Raw genomic sequence first — 22,049 nt, 5'->3', positions numbered from 1 at the left:
ATCACGGTCACGGAAAGACCATGTCATACAACACGGCACATAATGACTGAGCTGTCTGAAAGAATGGTGGAGGCAGAGACACAATATTATATTAAAAAAATACGTAGACAAACACTTGAATTGCCCAGGCATAGAAGGTTATGGTATTGATTAACACTATTGATCGGTGCTTGATGGTTAGTTCCGACAGGATGTGGCAAGGAGCTGGTTTTTGTGCCCAATGACTTCATACAAAAAGATTAAAATGAAATACGGAACAACTATGAGATGTGTCTCCTGTGTTTGAATTTGTCCAAAACTTTGGATTCATGACTGATAATTTGACATTTGTTGCTTTTTTTAATCGATGGCCCCTTAAAAAGGCAGTGCCAGTTACCTTGTGGAATAATTACTCTATGGGAGGTGAAGACACTTGCACAACGCTGTCATGAAGAATTGTCAAGAAACAATGGCGTGTGGGTGGGGTCAGAGAGTCAGATGCAAAAGTGTTCCCTTACATCTCTGATTCTGGTTTACTTAGAGAAACATCACGGTAACAAGCACTTCTGGCCCAATGAGCCCAAGCCAACCCAATTACACCCACATGACCAATTAATCTACTAACCCGTACATCGTTGGAATGTGCAAGGAAACCAGAGTACCCAGAGGAAACCTACATGCTCATGGGAAGAACATACAAACTCCTTACAGAGAGTGGCAGAATTGAACCCAGGTCACTGGTTTAAGATGGCACTGGTGGGTCTCAGCGACTTCTTGCTTGTGACCAAATTGGAAAGGTCGAATCGAGGCGGTGGGTTCCTAAAGGCTGAATCAAGGTGACGGCATCCAGTCCTAGATTAGATTAGATTATGAGGACACACAGTCCTCTTTTATTGTCACTTAGTAATGCATGTCTTAAGAAATGATACAATATTCCTCCGGTGTGATATCACAGAAACACAGGACAGACCAAGACTGAAAAACTAACAAAAACCACATAATTATAACGTATAGTTACAACAGTGCAACAATACCATAACTTGATGAAGAACAGGCCATGGCACAGTAAAAAAGTTCAAAGACTCTCGAAAGTCCCACATCTCACGCAGATGGGAGAAGGAAGAAAACTCTCCCTGCCATGCCCGACCACAGTCTGACTCTGAGTCGTTTGAAAACTTCAAGCTCCGATTAGCCCTCCGACACCAAGTACCGAGCACCATCTCTGCCGAACGCTCCAACTTCAGCCTCAGTCGCCAGCAGCAGGCAAAGCCGGGAATTTTGGGGCCTTCCTGCCAGAGATTCTCGAACGTATTGAAGAGACTGAACCCAATGTTTGGACAATGATTTAGGATCTGGGCTAGATTGAAAAGGTCTGGGTGCAAGGGCTGAGCCAAGGGACGAGCTGGTTAATCTCACTGCGCCATCTCTGCGCTGAACTAAGCGTCTGTGGACTCTTTGTGGACTTCAGTTCTGAACGCTATTTGGTTGTTTTTATTGTTCGCATGATTTGTTTTATCTCTCTGCACATTGGGTATTTGACTTTTTTAATGGGTTCTTTTGGGTTTCTTTGTTCTGTGGTTGCCTGCAAAGAGAGAAATCTCAAGCTTGTATAATGTATGGTTGGCATCCATCTGTCTCGAAGGACAATGCGTGATGATCATCATCACAAGCCTGGTCAGATGGTATGGAGATCCTGAGATGTCCAGTCATCAAGATCCCCCTCTCAGCCTCACCAGTGTAGTCCAAAAGAAAGCTTATGAAGCAATACATTTGGCACCAGCTTGGCTATGGGAGCTGCTGCAATGATGTTCAATGACTTCCAACCACCTTAAGGGCTCCACTCTGGATTTACTGTCTGGGTTTACTCCCGTAGCCTTCGTCTCTCACGAGGTTGCCGTCACGGCAGTGGGGCTATTTACCAATAGCTGGTGATCTGATTCACGAGCACCAGGGCGTGTCCACACACTGGTGGGCCTACGTGTTACGTGTGCAGGGGCCAGACCTCCTCCCCGTCCTCTGTAGTTCAGCCTGAATCCAAAAGGAGTTCAGTTTCCTTGTGTCACCAGCAAGGAGGCACTACATGAAGCTTGCTGTTGGAGAGGCTGTGTACTGGCAGGGAGAGACTTACACACTCAGCTCTCCTTCTCACAAGACTGCTAGCCAGTGGTAGAATCTGAAAGTGAGAATGACAAGCACTACACTACTGCACTAGAGGTGTCGTAAAAACCATTTTGACATATGGATTCCATCCTTGGACTCACTTTACACCACACGCTGTCGGAGCAGTGCTGCCAGGATAATCAAGGACACGACCCACCCAGCCAACACACTTTTCGTCCCTCTTCCCTCCGGAAGAAGGCTCAGGAGCTTGAAGACTCGTACGGTCAGATTTGGGAACAGCTTCTTTCTAACTGTGATAAGACTGCTGAACGGATCCTGACCCGGATCTCGGCCGTACCCTCCAAATATCCCGACCTGCCTCTTGGTTTTTTTTGTACTACCTTACTTTCCCTTTTCTATTTTCTATTTATGATTTATAATTTAAATTTTTAATATTTACTATCGATTTGTACTCCAGGGAGAACGAAGAGCAGAATCAAATATCGCTGTGATGATTGTACGCTCTATTTGTTTGGTGACAATAAAGTAGAAAGTATATGCTTTGTATACAAAGCACATACTTTAATAATAAATGTACTTTGAACGTTGAACTTTTGTGCCACAATAACATGGTAACCACTGAACCCATGTTGTTCTTCAAGTTCATGGAGGTCACAGGTTTGGAAGATGCATTCAGAGTCAGTCTAGAGGAGTAGATTCCTTTTTGATTTAATATCAAAATCTGCTGTAATGTTTGTTTGCATGGATTCATCCATTGCTCTGTGAAGCTCTCATCTGGCTTTAGCTGACCAATTTTTGCATCCAGTTTTTACTTTCATAATCTATTTTTAGGATACAAATTTTCCAGAGAGAGTATATTGTCTTCGGAAAAGAAAGTCTTAACATACCATAGAATAATCGAAGCTTTCAAATTCGCGTTTGCTGAGAGAAGCAAGTTGGAGTATCCAAGCTCCAGTGACCACAAACAGGTAGGAAAGAATTGTCTGTGTGAGCTTGCTGTTTAGTGTCAGTTTTCCATGCGTAACTTCCTATGGCCTTGTTTGGAATGGAAACTTGTGTGTGGAAACATGTCCTGGATCATGAAACCTTCTTTTGCCCTCTTAGCCAGTCTCTTGAGATTGCACTTTGGTTCCTCATTGGCGAAGACAAGCTTGGGTGGGACAGCAGGTGCCTGATGAGGTGGACAAGTGGGCCGTGTGTGTGAGGTGGTTTACGTTGGGCCTTGGGGCTTGGTGTGCCGAAAATCTGCTGATGCTGGAAATCTAAAGAAACACACACACACACACACACACACACACACAATGTTGGAGGAACTCAGCAGGTCAGGCAGCATCTATGGGAAAGAGTAAACAGTTTCAGGCTGGGACCCCTTCATCGGGACTGGGAAAGAAGAGGAAAAAGTCAGGGTAAGAAGGTGAGGGGAAGGGGAGGAAGTACAAGGTGGCAGGTGATAGGTGAAACCGGGAGAGAGGGAGGGGGTGAAGTAAAGAGCTGGAGTTGATTGGTGAAAGAGATAAAGGGATGGAGAAGGGGGAATCTGATAGGAGAGGACAGTAGACCATAGAAGAAAGGGAAGGGAGAGGAACACCAGAGGGAGGTGACAGGAGTACTTAAGATTCTCACTGCTCTTTTTTCATTTTGAGTGGTCATCACACCACCTCCTCAAATTTACTTGTCCTAATCCCTTACTCTTTGCTGAAGAACAGTCCTAATGCTTTGACCAACTTTTATTTCTGAACTTTCTTTAAGTTTCTGTAAGTATTTCTTTTCAAATATCATCCAACTCAATATGAATGATGGCATTTCATTACTTGTTTGTGTAACAGCTTTACACTGGCTGCATATTCCATTCAAAGATTGTTAATAGATTGAAGTTCTGATTTTTTTTCCCAGCTTTGTCCTTAGGAGCTCCAGTTCTTGTTACCAGGCAGATGCGCATATTGGAATTCACCTTCCATTCTGTTGTTGAGATAAATAGTCACTGTGTTTAATAATTTTAGTACATTAAGTATTGCCCATCGCAGTTCACTCACTGTATAATTGCTTTATTGGTTATAGAAAATGAAAACACAGAACGCTGGAAGTTCTTTACAGATATATACATAAGACCATAAGATATAGGAGCAGAATTAGGCCGTTCGTTTCTTTGAGATGGCTTCACCATTTCATCAAGGCTGATTTACTTTCTATCTCAACCCCACTCACCTGCCTTCCCCCGTATCCCTTCATGCCCTGATTAAGAACTTCCTCCAGCCGCCTTGGACCTCACCATACAGCTGGATCCTGGAGGGGATGTCGAGGGGGTGGGTCTGGACCTGTGCAACCCCCTACTCACCTAAAATCCACTCACGCACACGCTGTTCCTTGAAAGGAACCACCATCATCCTTTGGGATGGATAGCCAGAGAGAATTAAGAATCTATAAACCTTTGCCTTAAATATTCATAAAGACTTGGCCTCCACAGCTGCCTGTGGCAATGAATTCCGCAGACTCACCACTCTCTGGCTAAAGAAATTCCTCCTCATCTCCGCTGTAAAAGGACACCCCTTTATTCTGAGGCTGTGTCCTCTGGTCTTAGACTCTCCCACCATAGGAAACATCCTCTCCACATCCACTCTATCAAGGCCTTTCAACATTCAATAGGTTTCAATGAGTTAGGGTGCTCTTGAAAACACACGTTTTTTCACTATGCTGTTATATATGCTATGACCTGTTCTTGCAAAGACATCTCAGGCATGTTACTCTGTTTAAGTAGGTACTACTTAAAGTAAATTGTTCCTTTTACAGTACAGTAGCAGGCAAGTTCCACCAAGCGGTGTAATATGAAAGGCAGGAAGGGATACAGGGCGAAGGCAGGAGATTGGAGCTGAGAGGCAAATGGATGGTGGAGCAGAATTAATGGGCCAGACTGCCTAATTCTGCTGCAAAATCTTATAGTCTTATGGTCTTTCTTAATATAGGAATCTGTGAGCAAAGTTGATCGGATTTAAGACTAATAGAACATAGAACAGAAATCTACAGTACATTACAGGCCCTTTGGCCCACAACGTTGTGCCACAATGTAACCTACTCTGGAAACTGCCTAGAATTACCCTACCACATAGCCCTCTATTTTACAAGTTCTGTAAGTAAGCGCCTTAAATTAATTGGTACATCGGAAATATGTGTCTGAGGCCTGAAACATCGACTGCTTATTTATTTCCATAACCAGCTGAGTTGCTCCAGCTTTCAGTGTGTGTTGTTTTTAATTAACTGGTGACTCATTTAGTATCAAGTGAGCAAGCCTGGCAGACTGGAAAGTCTGTGAAGATTCAGGCAACAAAAAGTCAGCATGAAATGCAAGGAGTGCTTCTCTTGTTAAAACACTAGATACTTTGACAGGTCACATTGGAAATATGATTCATGTTCCAAACTAAGTTTATAAGTTTATTAACGTTGTGAACTTTACCATGGGTGGGTGGTATTTATTGTCTTTTATTTTCTTTGTTTTAACTAAATTTTGTCAATAAAATAGGCCATTGAGATGATCTCGAAAGCCAATGAAATTCGAGGAAGGATCAATGATGGAAGAACCAGTGAAGAAATTGATGACTATGGGATAAAATGCCTTTTACCTGGGCAGAGTGGAACATCTCATCTTTCTGTGGTGGCAGAAGATGGCAGTGCTGTGTCAGTTACTAGCACCATCAATGGCTAGTAAGTATTGCCTATTTTTATTGAGTGGTTTTGGAGCTGCCCTGAAGTGGGCTGATTGCGATATGACTCACGCTTAAAAGCACAGAAATACTGTGGTAAACTTGTGTTTCTTCAGACGCTTGAAATCTTGAGCAACACTCACAAAATTCTGGAGGATCTCAGCAGGCTAGTTAACTGTTGTGTATTTGATATTTCAATAATATTTGAGCAATCTTCCATCTCTATCTCCAATCAATAATCTTCATCTCCAATCATCTCCATTTCTAATCATCTCCATCTCCAATCATCTCCATCCCTGATCATCTCCATCTCCAATCAATCATTTCCATCTCCAATCATCTCCATCTCCAATCAATCATCTCCATCTCCAATCATCTCCATCTCCAATTGTCTCCATCTCTAATCAATCATCTCCATTTCCAATCAATCACCTCCATCTCTTATCATCTCTATCTCCACATCTTATCATCTCTATCTCCGTCTTGCATTTTTGTTTAAGTAATTCATTCCCGGTTGTACGGTGGTGCTAGAAAGTTTGTGAACCCTGTAGAATTTTCTCTATTTCTGCGTAAGTATGACTTAAAATGTGATCAGATCTTCACATGTCCTAAAACTGGATGAAGAGAACCCAATTAAATAAATAACACAAAAAACATTATACTTCATTTATTTATTGAGAAAAATGATCCAATATTACATGTATTTGTTGGAAATGTATATGAACCTTTGCTTTCAGTAACTGTTGTGACCCCATTGTACAGCAATAACTTCAACCAAACGTTTCCAGTAACTGTTGATTAGTCCTGCACACCAGCTTGGAGGAATCTTAGGCCATTCTTCCTTACAAAACTGCTTCAACTCTGGGATGTTGGTGGGCTTCCTTGCATGAGCTGCTTGTTTCAGGTCCTTCCACAACATTTCTATAGGATTAAGGTCAGGACTTTGACTTTGACTCGACCATTCCAAAACACAAATTTTCTTCTTTTTAAACCATTTTGTTGTTGATTTACTCTTGACTTTCCGATCATCGTCTTGTTGCATTCTCCAACTTCTATTAAGCTTCAGGTGATGGACTGCTACCCTGACATTCTCCTGTAAAATGTCTTGATACAATTTTGAATTCATTGTCCCCTCAATGAATGCAAGCTGTCCAGGCCCTGAGGCAATCCCAAACCATGATGCTCCTTCCACCATGCTTCACAGTTGGGATGAGGTTTTGATGTTGGTGTGCAGTGCCCTTTTCCCTCCAAACATAGTGGTGTGCATTTCCACCAAAAAGTTCAACTTCTGTCTCATCTATCCACAGAACATTGTCCCAGAAGCATTGTAGAACATCCAGGAGGTCTTTTGCAAACTTGAGACGCGCAGCAATTTTTTTTTTGGAGAGCAGTGATTTCCGCCATGGTGCTTTTCTTATAATGTACACATCAAGAGAGACTTTAGCAAGCTCTAGAGATTCCTTCAGGTCTTTTGCTGTTACCCCTGGGTTCTTTTTCACTTCCTTCAGCATTGCCCATTGTGCTCTTGGTGTGATCTTTACAGGATGCCCACTCCTAGGGAGAGTAGCAACGGTACTGAATTTCCTCCATTTGTAAACAATTTCTCTTGCTGTGGACTGATGAACACTCAGGTCTTTAGAAATGCTTTTGTAGCCTTTTCCAGCTTCATGCATCTTTACAACTTTTCTTCTAAGGTCCTCTGAAAGTTGTTTTAATTGAGGCATGGTGCTCATAAACAGAGATTTCTTGAGAAGAGCAGGCTCTGTCAGTAACCTGACTTGATGTATCTTTTTTTATAGGGCAGGACACCTCCACAACCCACACCTCCAATCTCATCTCATTGATTGGAACACCTGACTCCAAATAGCTTTAGTAGAAAGTAAGAGAGTAACTCTTACTTTTATGAGAGTAAGAGTTCGGCACGGACTAGAAGGGCCAAGTTTCCATGCTGTAATTGTTATATGGTTATATGGTTAGAAGACATTACCCCAGAGATTCACATACTCTTTCCAACAAATACATGTAATATATTTGTTGCCCCAAACATTCTGTCCAGGTGAGCCAACACTTCACATGTCAGTCTGCTGGCGTCATACACTGTGCCTGGTGCTCCTGGTGCAGCCTCCTTTATATCAGTGAGATCCGACATAAATTGGGAGACCACTTCGCTAACCACCTAAGCTCCATCTGCTAGAAAGGGCAGGATCTCCCAGTGCCCACCCATTTTAACTCCACTTCCCATTCCCATTCCAATATGTCTATCCATGGCCTTCTTCCCTGCCGCGATGAGGCCACACTCAGGTTGGAGGAACAGCACCTTATATTCCGTCTGGGTAGCCTCCAACCTGATGGCTTGTAGGTTGATTTCTCAAACTTCCAATAATGCCTCCCCCCCTTCACCATTCCCCATTCCCTTTTCCCTCTCTCACCTTATCACCCTGCCCACCCATTACCTCCCTCCAGTGCTCCTCCTGCCCGCTTTTTCTTTCTTCCATAGCCTTCTGCCTTCTTCTAGCATACTCTACTTTCTCCAGCCCTGTATCTCTTTCACCAATCAACTTCCCAGCTCTTCACTTCACCCCCTTCCTTTCAGGTTTCACCTGTCACCTTGTGTTTCTCTCTCCCCCTTCCACCCACCCTTTAAACCTACTCCTCAGTTTTTTTATCTCCAGTCCTGCTGAAGGATCTCAGCCCAAAATGTCGACTGTACTCTTTACCATAGATGCTGCTGGGCCTGCTGAGTTCCTCCAGCATTTTGTGTGTTGTTTGTAATACAGGACAATTTTTCTCAATAAATAAATGAACAAGTATAATGTTTTTTGTGTTATTTGTTTAATTGGGTTCTCTTTATCTAATTTTAGGACTTATATGAAGATCTGATCACATTTTAGGTCATATTTATGCAGAAATAGAGAAAACTCTACAGTGTACACAAACTTTCTAACTGTCGATATAAATATATTAAATGCATACGTTATCACACTACCACATGATAAGTGCACGCCTCATTTAAAGTTAACTCGAACTACACCCATGTTTTCAGCATCCCGTGAGTTTCTTTGAATTAATGTTTTGAAGTTTCAAATCATAACAGTAACACCTATGGCAGGGGACTGAACAGTGGACATTTTGGGCTGAAACACTTCATCGGTCCCAAGGAAATGTTGACTGTTCATTCCCCTCCATAGATGCTGCCTGACTTGCTGAGTTCCTCCAGCGTTTTGTGTGCGTTGTCACAGAAATTCTGACACATAGCCCGATTTTCTCAAATGCTGCATAACAGAAAGTTACCTGAAAGCTGATCACTAACCATGGTCAGCACCTACCAAGTGGGCCCAGTGTGCTCTGGGAAATGACATCATGGTCTCCTCATGCAAGACATAGAAGCTACGAAAAACATGACAAGCATCAGTTTTCGACGGTGTAGTAATGGTTTCCAAAAGATGCAGCTTAAAAGCAGAAAGTTGAAATTATATAAGACATTGGTGAGGCCTAATTTTCACCTACCTACAAGAAAGATGTAAATAAGGTTGAAAGAGTACAGAGAAAATTTACAAGGATGTTGCTGGGTCTTCCTGTTTTTCTTCATGGGATTCTACCAGTCATCACTCTGGGTGCTCATTTCTAATCCCGTGCTTTGCTATCTGATGTGTGCGGCTACCATCCACAGTACACATCAAGCCAACACTTCTGCCGGAGCATGTAGCGTGGCAAACATCATACAGATTAGAGACCCCACTTCTCAACCTCCAAAGGGGTGTGGTTAAAAATAGGGCATTCATCATTAGTCCAAGAGGTTTCGTGAAGCACGAAGGTTGGTTTTGTGAGGTTACCTAACTCTTCACAAGGTTAAATCAGTTTGTTACTACCTGTTATATTATTTTTATTGGCAATTGTTATTGAGTATATCAATATGTCAAGTCAAGTCAAGTTTATTGTCATTTAACTATATACATATATACTGCTAAACGAGACAACGTTTCTCCAGACCAGGGTGTAAATCACAGTAACACACAATAAATTAGGGAAGTAAGAATTAAATCTACTGATGAATTATGCATAGATAAACAAAGTAAAGTGCATAAATTAAATATGTGATGCCAGTTCTAAGAAAAGGGCATTCGTTGAAGTTGGGTGAGATGAGAACTAAAGGTCATGGGTTAAGGGTGAAAGGTGAACATCAGAGGCAGCTTCACTCAGAGGGAGCTGCTAGTGGAAGCATGGGTGGACGCAGTTTCAATTTCAGCATTAGGGAGAGATTTGGAAAGATACATGGATGGGAGAGGTATGGAGGGCTGTGGTCCACATGCAGGTCGATAGGACTAGGCAGCATAATAGTTCAGCATAGATGGGCTGAATGGCCTGTTTCTGCGCTGTAGTGTATGACTCTGTAAGTCTAAAATTTTTTAAATTGTTGGCACTAGGTCACGGATGAGCTAAATATTCAGCCTTTATGTTCCAAACTAAAAAACAAAAGATTTCAGGAATGAGACCCCCATCTGCGTTCCTGTTTCCCATTTTCCTCTCATTCTGGCTTTTTGCATTTTGCAGTTTTGGATCGTTTGTCCGTTCTAATGTGACTGGAATAATATTCAATAACCAGATGGCCGACTTCTCCTTGCAAAATGAAGATGAGAGCAGTCTTCCGCCGTGTTCTCAAAACTACGCTCAACCCGGTACAATTCATTTTTAATACTTTTAAACCTGTACATTTTCTAAGGGAGGAAGAACAGAATCGATTACTCGGCTAAGTAAGCATCCAAATTGATTCTGAGTTCATTTTAAACGATTTACCGCCCCTCATGCTAATTATGTAATTATGTGCCGGAATTTACTTTCCTTCTTACTATTGAAATTACACATTGCACTCAAACGCCTAAGTATCTGTGGTAACCTGAGAGCATGCTGGAACCTCTGCTGCTCTGGAATCTACTTTATTTGTGCCCATGGGGTAATTTTCACAGCGGCCTCACACACAACCAAAATTAGAGTGTGCATGCCTATCCGCTTTGACCTTATCTACGTCTTTAAGAATCAAAGTATTCTGAATGATCATTCTGTCCACACCTCTTCCTCCAAATTTTTCCACTGATGGACAGGAGTTCTACCACCTACCAGCCTCTGTCCCACCCACCTCTCCCCCATATTCTATATTTATATATTGAGATACAGCATAGAAAAGGCCCTTCCAGCCCCCTCAATGATCTCCCAATTTAATCCTAGTCATGGGGCAATTTACAATGACCAATTAACTTACCGACTGGTACATCTTTGGGCTGTGGGAGGAAGTTACCAACTCCTTACGGGCAGCGGCGGGAATTGAACCTGGGTCGCCTGTACTGTAAACCGTCGTGCTAACCACTACACTACCGTGCCGCCCTAGGTTTCTCTCCCAGTCCTGATGCAGGATCTCGAGGGGAAACTTTGACCCACAGCTTTCGCCTCCACAGATGCTGCTTAACCTGCTGAGTTTAGTATTTTATGTATTTTCTTTTTTATTTAGAGTTGGAACATAGAAGAGTACAGCACAGAAACAGGCCACTCGGCCCACGATGTTGTGCCGAACCAGCTAAAAACCAAATCAAAAACACGTAAACGCTAATTCCGCCTACGTACATCATGTGCGTATCCCTCCATCTTCCTTACATCCATGTGCCTATCCAAACATCTCTTAAAAGCCTCTACCACTATCACAGGCATCCACCACTCTCTGAATAAAAAACTTACCCCTCACATCCCACACACAAGAGAAAATCTGCAGATGCTGGAAATCCGAGCCCCACACACACTGAATGCTGGAGGAACTCAGCAGGCCAGGCAGCATCTGTGGGGAAAAAAAAAGTACAGTCGACGTTTCAGGCCAAAATATTGACTGTACCTTTTTCCATAGGTGCTGCCTGGCCTGCTGAGTTCCTCCAGCATTTTATGTGTGTTCCTCTCACTCCCCCCTTAGACCTACGCCCTCTCACCTTCAATGCGTGCCCTCTGGTATTACACATTTCAACACAGGGAAACAGATACTCCCTATCCACTCCGTCTATGCCTCTCATAATCTTATAAACCTCTATCAAATCTCCCCTCAGTCTCCAGAGCTCCAGCAAAAACAACCCAAGTTTATCCAGCCTCTCATGCTCTCAAAACTAGCACCCTGATAACTCTCTTCTGTGCCCTCTCCGAAGCCACAACATCTTTCCACCGAGATGCACCACAGAGCATCATAGGAAGTCATTCCTGCCTGTGACCATCAAATTTTACAACTCCTCCCTTGGAGGGTCAGACACCCTGAGCCAATAGGCTGGTCCTGGTCTTATTTCATAATTTACTGGCATAATTTACATATCACTATTTAACTATTTATGGTTCTATTACTATTTATTATTTATGGTGCAACTGTAACGAAAACCAATTTCCCCCGGGATCAATAAAGTAGGCTATGACTATGACTATAGTTCTCCTAGCGTTGTGTTTATTTTTTGGTCCCGAGTCCAGCATCTACATGTCTGTTTCTATTCACTATTGGCCAGCATGAACAGGTTGTGCGCAGTTTAATTGCTCGGAAACTTGGTTTTGCAGGAGTGGTTTAGACAACGTGGCCCGTAGGGCGTGAGATAAAAATAGGTTAGGTGGATTTATGAGGGCAAATCACTTGAATTGTAAATAGGAGGGCCAGCTTTGTGCGGTTTTTTTCTCTTGTTTTATATAATTTCTCCTCCTGGAATGATCTTGGTCTGTGCTATGGATTAAGTCGGCCTTCTGGGAATGGTCCAGAAGGCTTTAATGTCTCATGCCTGGAGATATTTACTCACTGCCTGTTATGCCACTGGCACTTAGGGCAGCAGTGAAGGTCCTCCACCTCCAGCAGTGTTCAGGGCTTCCTTCATCGTGCCAGCAACTTCCTATCAGTTTTCATCACCGTCAGTCATGTGAGTCCTGGGTGAGGACTCGGAAATGTCATTGCACTGAGATGTAGAAAGATTCTTCATTGGTGTTTATATAACAGCTTTATTTTACAGTCAGGGTTGTTAGCCCTGAGTTGAACCCCCAAACCTGAAGGACTGGTGGACCACACTTTACCTGGCCTCTACCCCTTGACCTTTGGCATGGGTGACCCTACCAAAAGCCAAAGGACGAAGCCCTGAATCAGCCAACATGGCTCTCCGGGTCATTGAGGCACGCAAGCCTCCAAGTGCTATGACAAGTTTGAGGTCCCCTTGGAGGATTGTCTGGAGGTGAAAGGGTAGTAAATGTCTCCAACAGGAGATGTAGTCCCCGAACCTTAAATATCAGTATAATCCATTATGTTATCCAGTTATTATTTATAGCCTTCAATAAGGTTCAAAGGTTCATGCAACCCAGAGTATGCAACTCTGAAGTTCTTCTTCTCCAGATAGCCACAAAGCCAAGAAAGAAAACAATGTTAGTATGGTCATCAACCCCCAAATCCCTCCTCCCCGCACAAAAAAAACAGAACAGGTACATTGACCCAAACCCCGCTCCCCCCCCACACACACAATAAAACAAGAAATATCGGGTGAAAAACACAAAACATAGAACACTATTAGACTGAAAAAAGTCTATAGTCCAGGTTTATATCCAAAATGCAGAAAACTCGGATAACATTCTCCAGGCACGGCAGCAGCCTCTCCCCTCTCCAGTAGCAGAGCAATCCCCCAGCAATCAAAAGGCAGTCTCCCCTCTCCACAGCAGAGCGATCCCATCAGTGATCAAAAGGCAGTTTCCTCTCTCCGTAGCAGATCGATCCCCCAGTGATCAAAAGGCAGTCACAGTCTTCCTTCTCCGTAGCAGAGCGATCCCACCAGCGATCAAAAGGCAGTTTTCCTTCTCCATAGCAGAGCGATCCTATCAGCAGTCAAAAGACAGGCAGCCAGCGCTCACTTTCTGCATTCGCCTCATTCAATTGGCAAACCATGGAAGCTTTATTCGGTGAAATGGAGTCGAACATCGGCTTGTGACCCATCCCGGAGTCTTCTCACCACGAGGTTCCCACACGCTCCCTCTGCCTCCCGGAATCCTCTCGGAGACTGCAGAGCGCTGAAACACCCAAACTACCTCCAAACCGCAAAACACAAGCTCTAACTGTTCCAGGATCACATTCAAGATGAAAAACAAACATAAAAGACATAAAAGCAGTGAAATATCTGGTTTCATGATCTACCCAGAGATGTCAACCGAAAGAGCACTGTATGCAGGCAGCACCTTGATAATAATGAGACTAAATTAGCAATTAATTAGCAACTGATTGTAGTAACACCGATATCTCCAATTTCTACCAGGCAGAAGACCTTTCTCTGCTATGTCGCCCGCAATTATACTCAACGGAGATGAAAATGTGAAAATGGTTGTTGGAGCTTCAGGCAGCTCAAGGATAATCACAGCCACTGCTCTGGTATGTAACGAGGTCATGGGTGCTGAATAATCATCGGTAAAACATTACAGCTCAGTAAAAATTCCCTCCTGCCTCCATCAAAACCTTTCCTTCTTGCTATAATTTACAAGTTTATTTATTTATTTAATGATACAGCACAATAACAGGCGCTTCTGACCCGGTGACCTTGCACTGCCCAATTACACCCCTGTGACCAATGTATTTACTAACCCTTACATGAGCCTCCTAATGCTCATCATCATTATGTGCCATAGCATATGACATCATCATTATGTGCCATGTCATGTGATGTTGGCAATCATGGTCTTTCCAAGACCACGTTTGTTCTCGGAAAATTTTCTCCAGAAGTGGTTTGCCATTGTGTTCTTCTGGGCAGTGTCTTCACAAGACGGGTGACCCCAGCCTTTATCGATGCTCTCCAGAGACTGTCCGGCTGGCGTCAGTGGTCACATAACCAGGACTTGTGATAATGCAGCAGCTGCTCATACGACCATTCACCATGGCTTCACGTGACCCTGACTGGAGGGGCTAAGCAGGTGCTACTCCTTGCCCAAGGGTGACTTGCAGGCTAGCAGAGGGAAGGCACGTCTTACATCTCCTTTGGTAGAGTCGTACCTCCAACCCACCACCTGGCGCCACCTAGTGTCCTTAAATGGCCAGATCACACTGCTTGTCTTGTCCTCTCTCATCAGAGTGAAGTTTTCCACAACAACCTATTCATTTTTGACTCATATTTTCTGATGGCATGGGAAGCCACTTTGGCCCATTAATTCCATGTATGTTTATAGAATAACCCTAATTCTTAACCCATCCTCCTCCCATGAAATTCATATTGATCAGAGAAGACATGACAACTCCATGCAGACAAAAGAGAATTTGAGAAATGAACGCAGTTTGTGGAAGTTGTATTAGCTGTGCCAATATGATATCCAGGAAGAAAAGGTGATTTACAATAAATGAAACATGTGCTTCTATTGTATAAAGAGTTCCTTGTTCAACTGAAAGGCACTGTGAGCCCGACACCATAAAACATCATCCCTTTCATATGACCCTGTGATCCTCACTGTCATCCACTGCAAAGTGTCCTCTCCCTCTCTGGATCTCACTGCTCGTCACACCTTCACTTATCACCCGCCCACCATCACCAGTCAATTATTGGTCCATGGTTGTGCCTGTGCCTGCCTTTCACTGGGCCATTGTTACGTTTGTTCTCCGCCACAAGGCTGCGATGGTGCAGCTAATATGAAGTGAGAAGGCAACCCAGGAATTGAAAGGTTCGTTTAGTATTAAAGTATACAACTCTGAAATTTTTCTTCCCCAGATAGCCATGAAACCAAGAAAGAAAAGACTGGCAGTATGACAATCGACCCCCCCCCCCCCCCCAATCCTTCCTCCCCGCACAAAAAAAAAACAAAAATGGAGTAGGCACATTGACGCCCAAATCCCCCTCCCCTGCACACAAAAAAAAACAAGGAAGATCGGGCGAAAAGCACAGAATACAAAAAAACATAAGACTGAAAAAAAAAGTTCTCATCCATTCATTTCTGACCATTACGAAAGTCAGTGCCTCCTAAACTAGTTTCTCTCAATGTGTAGCGGCAAAACCCAACCGAAACAATTGCCGCTGGCCTGTGACCCTGCAGAGTTGTTATACTTGCACAATGTGACCCCCAGCTTCAACGATCGCTCCAGAAGTTGAATCCTTTATACAATCCTTTATTAGCAATTAGTGAGCATACAATCTTGAAGCGATGTACGCGTAAGTTTCATAAGCTAATCATTAGTCAGTGATACTGAGCGTTATCTCAGCGGTCAGCAAAAGATATGACCTCCACCGGCCCCAAGCTACAAACTACCACGAAATAAGCAAGAATACGAAACTTATTCCCTTCATTTCTACCACGCCCCCACTCATGTGACTAGTTACCATAATAAATGCCCAACACAGAAAATACAAAGCAGATAGAGAGCAGATTCATGGCTCCTACACTGTCCATCTTGTATCTTCATACTCATTAACATCTTATCGACTTTTTTAAGTTCTCATAAGCAAGGGTTCCCAACCTTTTTAAGCCATGGAGCCTTACCATTAATCGAGGTGTCCATGGACCCCAGAATGGGAATCTGTGATTCCATCTTCTGGTATCATGGTGCCCCACTTAATTCTTCTAATTCCTGCTGAGATATTTACATATATTGTGTAACTCACGTTCTTTTGGATGCTTTTGGCTCTGTTTTATGTCACACACTTTTTTTTATTTATTCATTTACGGGATGTGGGCATCGCCAGCTAAGCCAGCATTTATTGACCATCCCTAGCTGCCCTCAAGAAGGTGGTGATGAACTGCCTTCTTGAACCGCTGCAGTCCCTGAGGTGTGGGTTCACCCACAGTGATGTTAGGATATCAGCTTCTGCCTTAGTCTTCTGTAATAGTAGCATGGCGAAGGTAATCTTTGCTTGCAAAACAATAAAACAATGATTAATCTATAAATGTGTGTGCCAAATCTGTCAGAAGTGGTTGGGTGGTGCTTTAAAATTCTTACTCATTGTGAAAACAACTAAAAGATTTCTCTTTGAGATGATGCAGTAGTCTGTCATGCATTGAGAGCGGGAGATTGAAGTCGCTTGCCTTTGAGGCAGTGGGTGAATTCTGCTGACTGTGGTTGGCACTATTGTTGAAGGGAGCTGTTGGGAGTTCAGTCCCTCGACCTGAAGTAGGTCCTGATCCTCTGTAGGCATACTGCAAGTCCGGATCTGGCGGACAGATGTGGAGGCTGAACATGTCACAAAGCCTCCCATGGGGTCCAAACAAGGGAGAATCTGCAGACACTGGAAATCCTAGCAGCACACAAAAAATACCAGAGGAACTCAGCAAGCCAGGCAGCATCTAAGGAAAAAAGTACAGTTGACATTTCGTGCTGAGAGCCTTCGACAAGACTGGAGAAGAAGAAAATGAGGAGTAGAGTCCAAAGACGGGTTTAGTCTTCCTAGGTGCATTGTAGGTATTTGCTACTTGGATCTTACATCAGGTGTTGTACTAGGACACAAAACTCAGATTGCAACAGGAAGTGTTAAATACATTTTGATCAATTTCTTGACACTTTACGAAAAGTTTAATAACGGTAAGCTACAGTAGATAATTCTTAATGCCGCTGAATGTCCGAAGATGTTTTTAAAATGATTAAATTAGCTAAGGGCTTTGAAAACTTTCTTACCCATGTGATAGTCTCCATGGTTGCACTTCAGGGCAGTGTTTCTGCTCTACACTCCTGACCCTGTAGCTGTTTGCGTCCAATTACTGCCTCCAATGCTGAGGACCAGGTTAGACTACAGAGGCTGGGGCTATTCTATCACCGTCTGTGGATGATTGATATTTAGTTCTTATACACATTGTGAAGACATGTTTCAAATTAAGACGACTGTAAAAGCTGTTATTATAATCTACAATTGTTCATGCTCAAGCTATTCATGGCTAGAACTCTTTTAATTAAGAAAACCTTCCAATCCAGTTTATCTCGGAAAAAAGGGAGCCTGCGGAAGAAGAAAGAGGAAATGAGGATTGTTTTTTAAATACCAGGTTGCATTGTGTGAAAAAGCGGAGGATTCAGTGGGAGCTACTGAAAATGAATTAGGTATATTTGAAAAAGAAAGCTGTAAGGAAAGAATTGGGATGTGATTAACACTTGTACAATAATTGTTGTTCCTCTCTGTGCCTTGTGGCGGATCAGGTGGCAACCTTGCCATATCTTTAGCGTTCTTGTCTGAGTTGCTAGATCGATGTGCGGAGGGAAAGCGTGCAAGGAGCCGGCCAGATTTGAACCCAGGACCACTTGCCTCCAAGTCCGGTGTGGATATCACTGCACCACCGGCCGGCTTTTTACAATAATTGTAGGAATACAATGGTCTACTGCTGTGCCATGAAGTTTTGTGATCTGATGCTAACTTAGTGGACAGATTCAGCTGGGAACATTTAATGACTTAATAATAATAGGCATCCGTTAGTCTCATGAGACCATGGATTTGCACCTTGGAAGGTTTCCAGGGCACAGGCCTGGGCAAGGTTGTATGGAAGACCAGCAGCTGCCCATGCTGCAAGTCTCCCCTCTCCACGCCACCAACGTTGTCCAAGAGAAGGGCATTAGGACCCATACAGCTTGGCACCGGTGTCGTCGCAGAGCAATGTGTGGTTAAGCGCCTTGCTCAAGGACACAACACGCTGCCTCAGCTGAGGCTCGAACTAGCGACCTTCAAATCACTAGACGAACACCTTAACCACTTGGCTACATGCCAACACAATGACTTAATAAAAGTTGGAAGAATTGCTACTGTCTTCACTAATGGGTAACAAGGTGGGAATACATCTCTACCAAAGGAGATGTGAGGTGCTTCTTCCTTCCACTAGTCTGCAGGTCACCCTTGGACAAGGTGTAGCACCTGCTTAGCCCCCTGATCAGGGTCACGTGAAGCCATGGGAGCAGGTGGCGGATGGACGTACGAGCAGCCAGTGCATATCACAAGTCTTGGTTATGTGACCACTGACACCAGGCAGACAATCTCTGAAGAGTATTGATAATGGCTGCGGTCACCTGTCTTGTCAAGACACTGCCCAGAAGAAGGCAACAGCAAACCACTTCTGTAGAAAAATTTGCCAAGAACAATCAGTCAGGGAAAGACCATGATCCTCTATTCCATACAACACAGCATATAACGAATGAATGAATGGTGGACTCACACATTTAATGGGTACTATTTTGAAAAGTGTTTTTGATAGCAACTGGTTATCTGTGGGGAGAGGGAGGAGAAAGCAGTTGGGTTTTTCATAAAAAGAGGAATTTTTATCCAATTGAGTTGGATTGTGGTCGGGCATGGCAGGGAGAGTTTTCTTCCTTCTCCCATCTGCATGAGATATGGGATATTCGAGAGACTTTGAACTTTTGACTGTGCCATGGCCCGTTCTTCATCAAGTTATGGTATTGCTGCCTTGTTGTAACTATATGTTATAATTATGTGGTTTTGTCAGTTTTTCAGTCTTGGTCTGTCCTGTGTTTCTGTGATATCACACCGGAGGAACATTGTATCATTTCTTAATGTATGCATTACTAAATGACAATAAAAGAGGACTGCATGTTCTCACAATCTAATCTAATCCTATCTAATCAATTGGAAAAATCAATAGTTCAATGGTACCATTTAAATTCAGATGTATACAATACACAACCTGAAATTCTTGTTCTCTTCATACATCCACAAAACCGAAGAAAAACCCCAAAGAATGAATGACAAGAAAATATTATAATGCCAAATCCTCCCCTCCTCATCCCACACTCAAGTAGTAGCAAAGCAACAACCCTCTACCTCCCCCCCCACTTAATCCAGCTGAAAACATTAGCCTCCCCATCACCCACCATGCAAGCAATAGCAAAGCCCCCAGAGAGTCCATCAAAAACCACCGCTCACCCAACATCTCAACATGCCACAGGCTTTCTCTCTCGCTAACGAGGGAGAGAGAGGTCACTATTGACTTTGGGACAAAATTGATGGAGATTAACCCCAGAATATATAACTGGCCAGCTAGTACACGCTTCATTATCTATTCATATTTTGGATTTTTAGACCTGAATTTATTGTCTATCCTTAATGGATTTTGAAAGAAAGTGGTGGTGGTGCTACCACCTTGAACCACACTAGTCCTTCAGTGAAATGCATTCACATTGGGGAAGAGGTTTCAAGATTTAGATGCAGAAACAATAAAGGCCAGGTGATGTTTTTTCAAGTCATAATGGGGCAGAACCTGCAGTGGTTATCCCAAGACAATGCTACCATGTGCTTGGTGTCAGATGCTGCAGCTTCAGGAGATGGAGCTTGGGTGAGTAACTGCAATGCACTTTGTAGATGAGTCATTCTGGAGCCATGGTATGTATGCCAGTGGTGGCTGGTTTAAGGTGGTGGTTAGGAGGGGCAGGTAGTTGTTGAGGAAGCAGAGAGGCTACAAAAGGTCAGATGCTACACATGGTGTGAGCAGAATTACCTGCAGCTTAATGTGAAAAAGACTAAGGAGCTGGTGGTGGACCTGAGGAGGGCTAAGGCACCGGTAACCCCTGTTTCCATCCAGGGGGTCAGTGTGGACATGGTGGAGGATTACAAATACCTGGGGATACGAATTGACAATAAACTGGACTGGTCAAAGAACACTGAGGCTGTCTACAAGAAGGGTCAGAGCCGTCTCTATTTCCTGAGGAGACTGAGGTCCTTTAACATCTGTTGGACAATGTTGAGGATGTTCTACGAGCCTGTGGTGGCCAGTGCTATCATGTTTGCTGTTGTGTGCTGGGGCAGCAGGCTGAGGGTAGCAGACACCAACAGAATCAACAAACTCATTCGTAAGGCCAGTGATGTTGTGCGGATGGAACTGGACTCTCTGACGGTGGTGTCTGAAAAGAGGATGCTGTCCAAGTTGCATGCCATCTTGGACAATGTCTCCCATCCGCTACATAATGTACTGGTTGGGTACAGGAGTACATTCAGCCAGAGACTCATTCCACCGAGATGCAGCACAGAGCGTCATAGGAAGTCATTCCTGCCTGTGGTCATCAAACTTTACAACTCCTCCCTTGGAGGGTCAGACACCCTGAGCCAATAGGCTGGAGTTGGACTTATTTCCTGGCATAATTTACATATTATTTAATTATTTATGGTTTTATATTGCTATATTTATACTCTGTTCTTGGTTGGTGCAACTGTAACGAAAACCAAATTTCCCTCTGGATCAATAAAGTATGGCTATGACTATGACTATTAGGAGAAAGGCAAAGAAATGGCAAATGGAATACAGTGTCAGGAAGTGTATGGTCATGCACTTCGGTAGAAAATAAATAGAAGCGTAGTCTGTTTTCTAAATGGAACGAAAATTCAAAAATCTGAGGTGCAAAGGGGCCTCATGCAGGATTCCCTAAAGTTTAATTTTCATGCTGATTCAGTGGTGAGGAAGACAAAAACAATGTCAGCATTCGTTCTGAGAGGACTAGGACATAAAAGCAGGGATGTAATGTTGATGATTTTTAAGGCATTGGTGAGGTCTCACTTGTACCTTATCTAAGGCAAAACTATGAGCAGTTTTGGCCCCCTTATCTAAGAAAGGACGTGCTGACATTCGAGAGGTTTCAGAGGAGCTTCACAAGAATGATTCCAGGAATGCAAGGGTGATGATATGAGGACCAATTGATGGCTCTGGGCCTGTACTCACTGCTATTCAGAAGAAATTTTGGGGAGTGGGAGGAGATCTCATTGAAACCTTTTGGCCTTGAACAGAGTAGAAGTGGAGAGGATGTTTCCTATGGTGGGGGAGTCTAAGACCAGAAGACGCAGCCCCAGAGATGAAGAGGAATTTCTTTACCCTTAGGATGGTGAATCTGTGGAATTCGTTGCCACAGGCAGCTGTGGAGACTGTCATTGGGTATACTTAAGGCAGAGGTTGATAGATTCTTGAAGGGATATGGGAAGAAGGGTTATGTTGGCGCGTGGCCAAGTGGTTAAGGTGTTCGTCTAGTGATTTGAAGGTTGCTAGTTCGAGCCTTGGCTGAGGCAGCGTGTGTGTCCTTGAACAAGGCACTTAATCACACATTGCTCTGCAACGACACTGATGCCAAGCTGTATGGGTCCTAATGCCCTTCCCTTGGACAACATCCATGGAGAGGGGAGACTTGCAGCATAGGCAACTGCTGGTCTTCCATACAACTTTGCCCAGGCCTGTGCCCTGGAAACTTTCCCGGGCGCAAATTGATGGACTCACGAGACTAACGGATGCCCATTATGGGGAGAAGGCAGGAGACTGGTGCTAAGAGGGAAA

At 43.6% G+C, this 22,049-nt stretch overlaps 1 protein-coding gene across 6 annotated transcripts in view; it reads left to right on the top strand.

Annotated features, from left to right (window-relative positions):
• LOC140189937 (glutathione hydrolase 1 proenzyme-like) overlaps positions 1 to 22,049 on the top strand; it is an 87,298-nt gene that overhangs the window by 40,269 nt on the left and 24,980 nt on the right. For all 6 annotated transcript variants that reach the window (XM_072246303.1, XM_072246302.1, XM_072246304.1 and 3 more), the window contains 4 exons: positions 2,932 to 3,068; positions 5,615 to 5,796; positions 10,347 to 10,471; positions 14,090 to 14,202. In XM_072246303.1, coding sequence (XP_072102404.1) covers positions 2,932 to 3,068; positions 5,615 to 5,796; positions 10,347 to 10,471; positions 14,090 to 14,202 — 557 coding nt within the window. The remainder of the gene's footprint in view (positions 1 to 2,931; positions 3,069 to 5,614; positions 5,797 to 10,346; positions 10,472 to 14,089; positions 14,203 to 22,049) is intronic.

Source organism: Mobula birostris, chromosome 29, assembly GCF_030028105.1.
Source record: "Mobula birostris isolate sMobBir1 chromosome 29, sMobBir1.hap1, whole genome shotgun sequence".
NCBI lineage: Eukaryota > Metazoa > Chordata > Chondrichthyes > Myliobatiformes > Myliobatidae > Mobula > Mobula birostris.
Note: the sequence above shows the minus strand (reverse complement) of the source record. Positions and strands in the feature narration are given on the sequence as shown.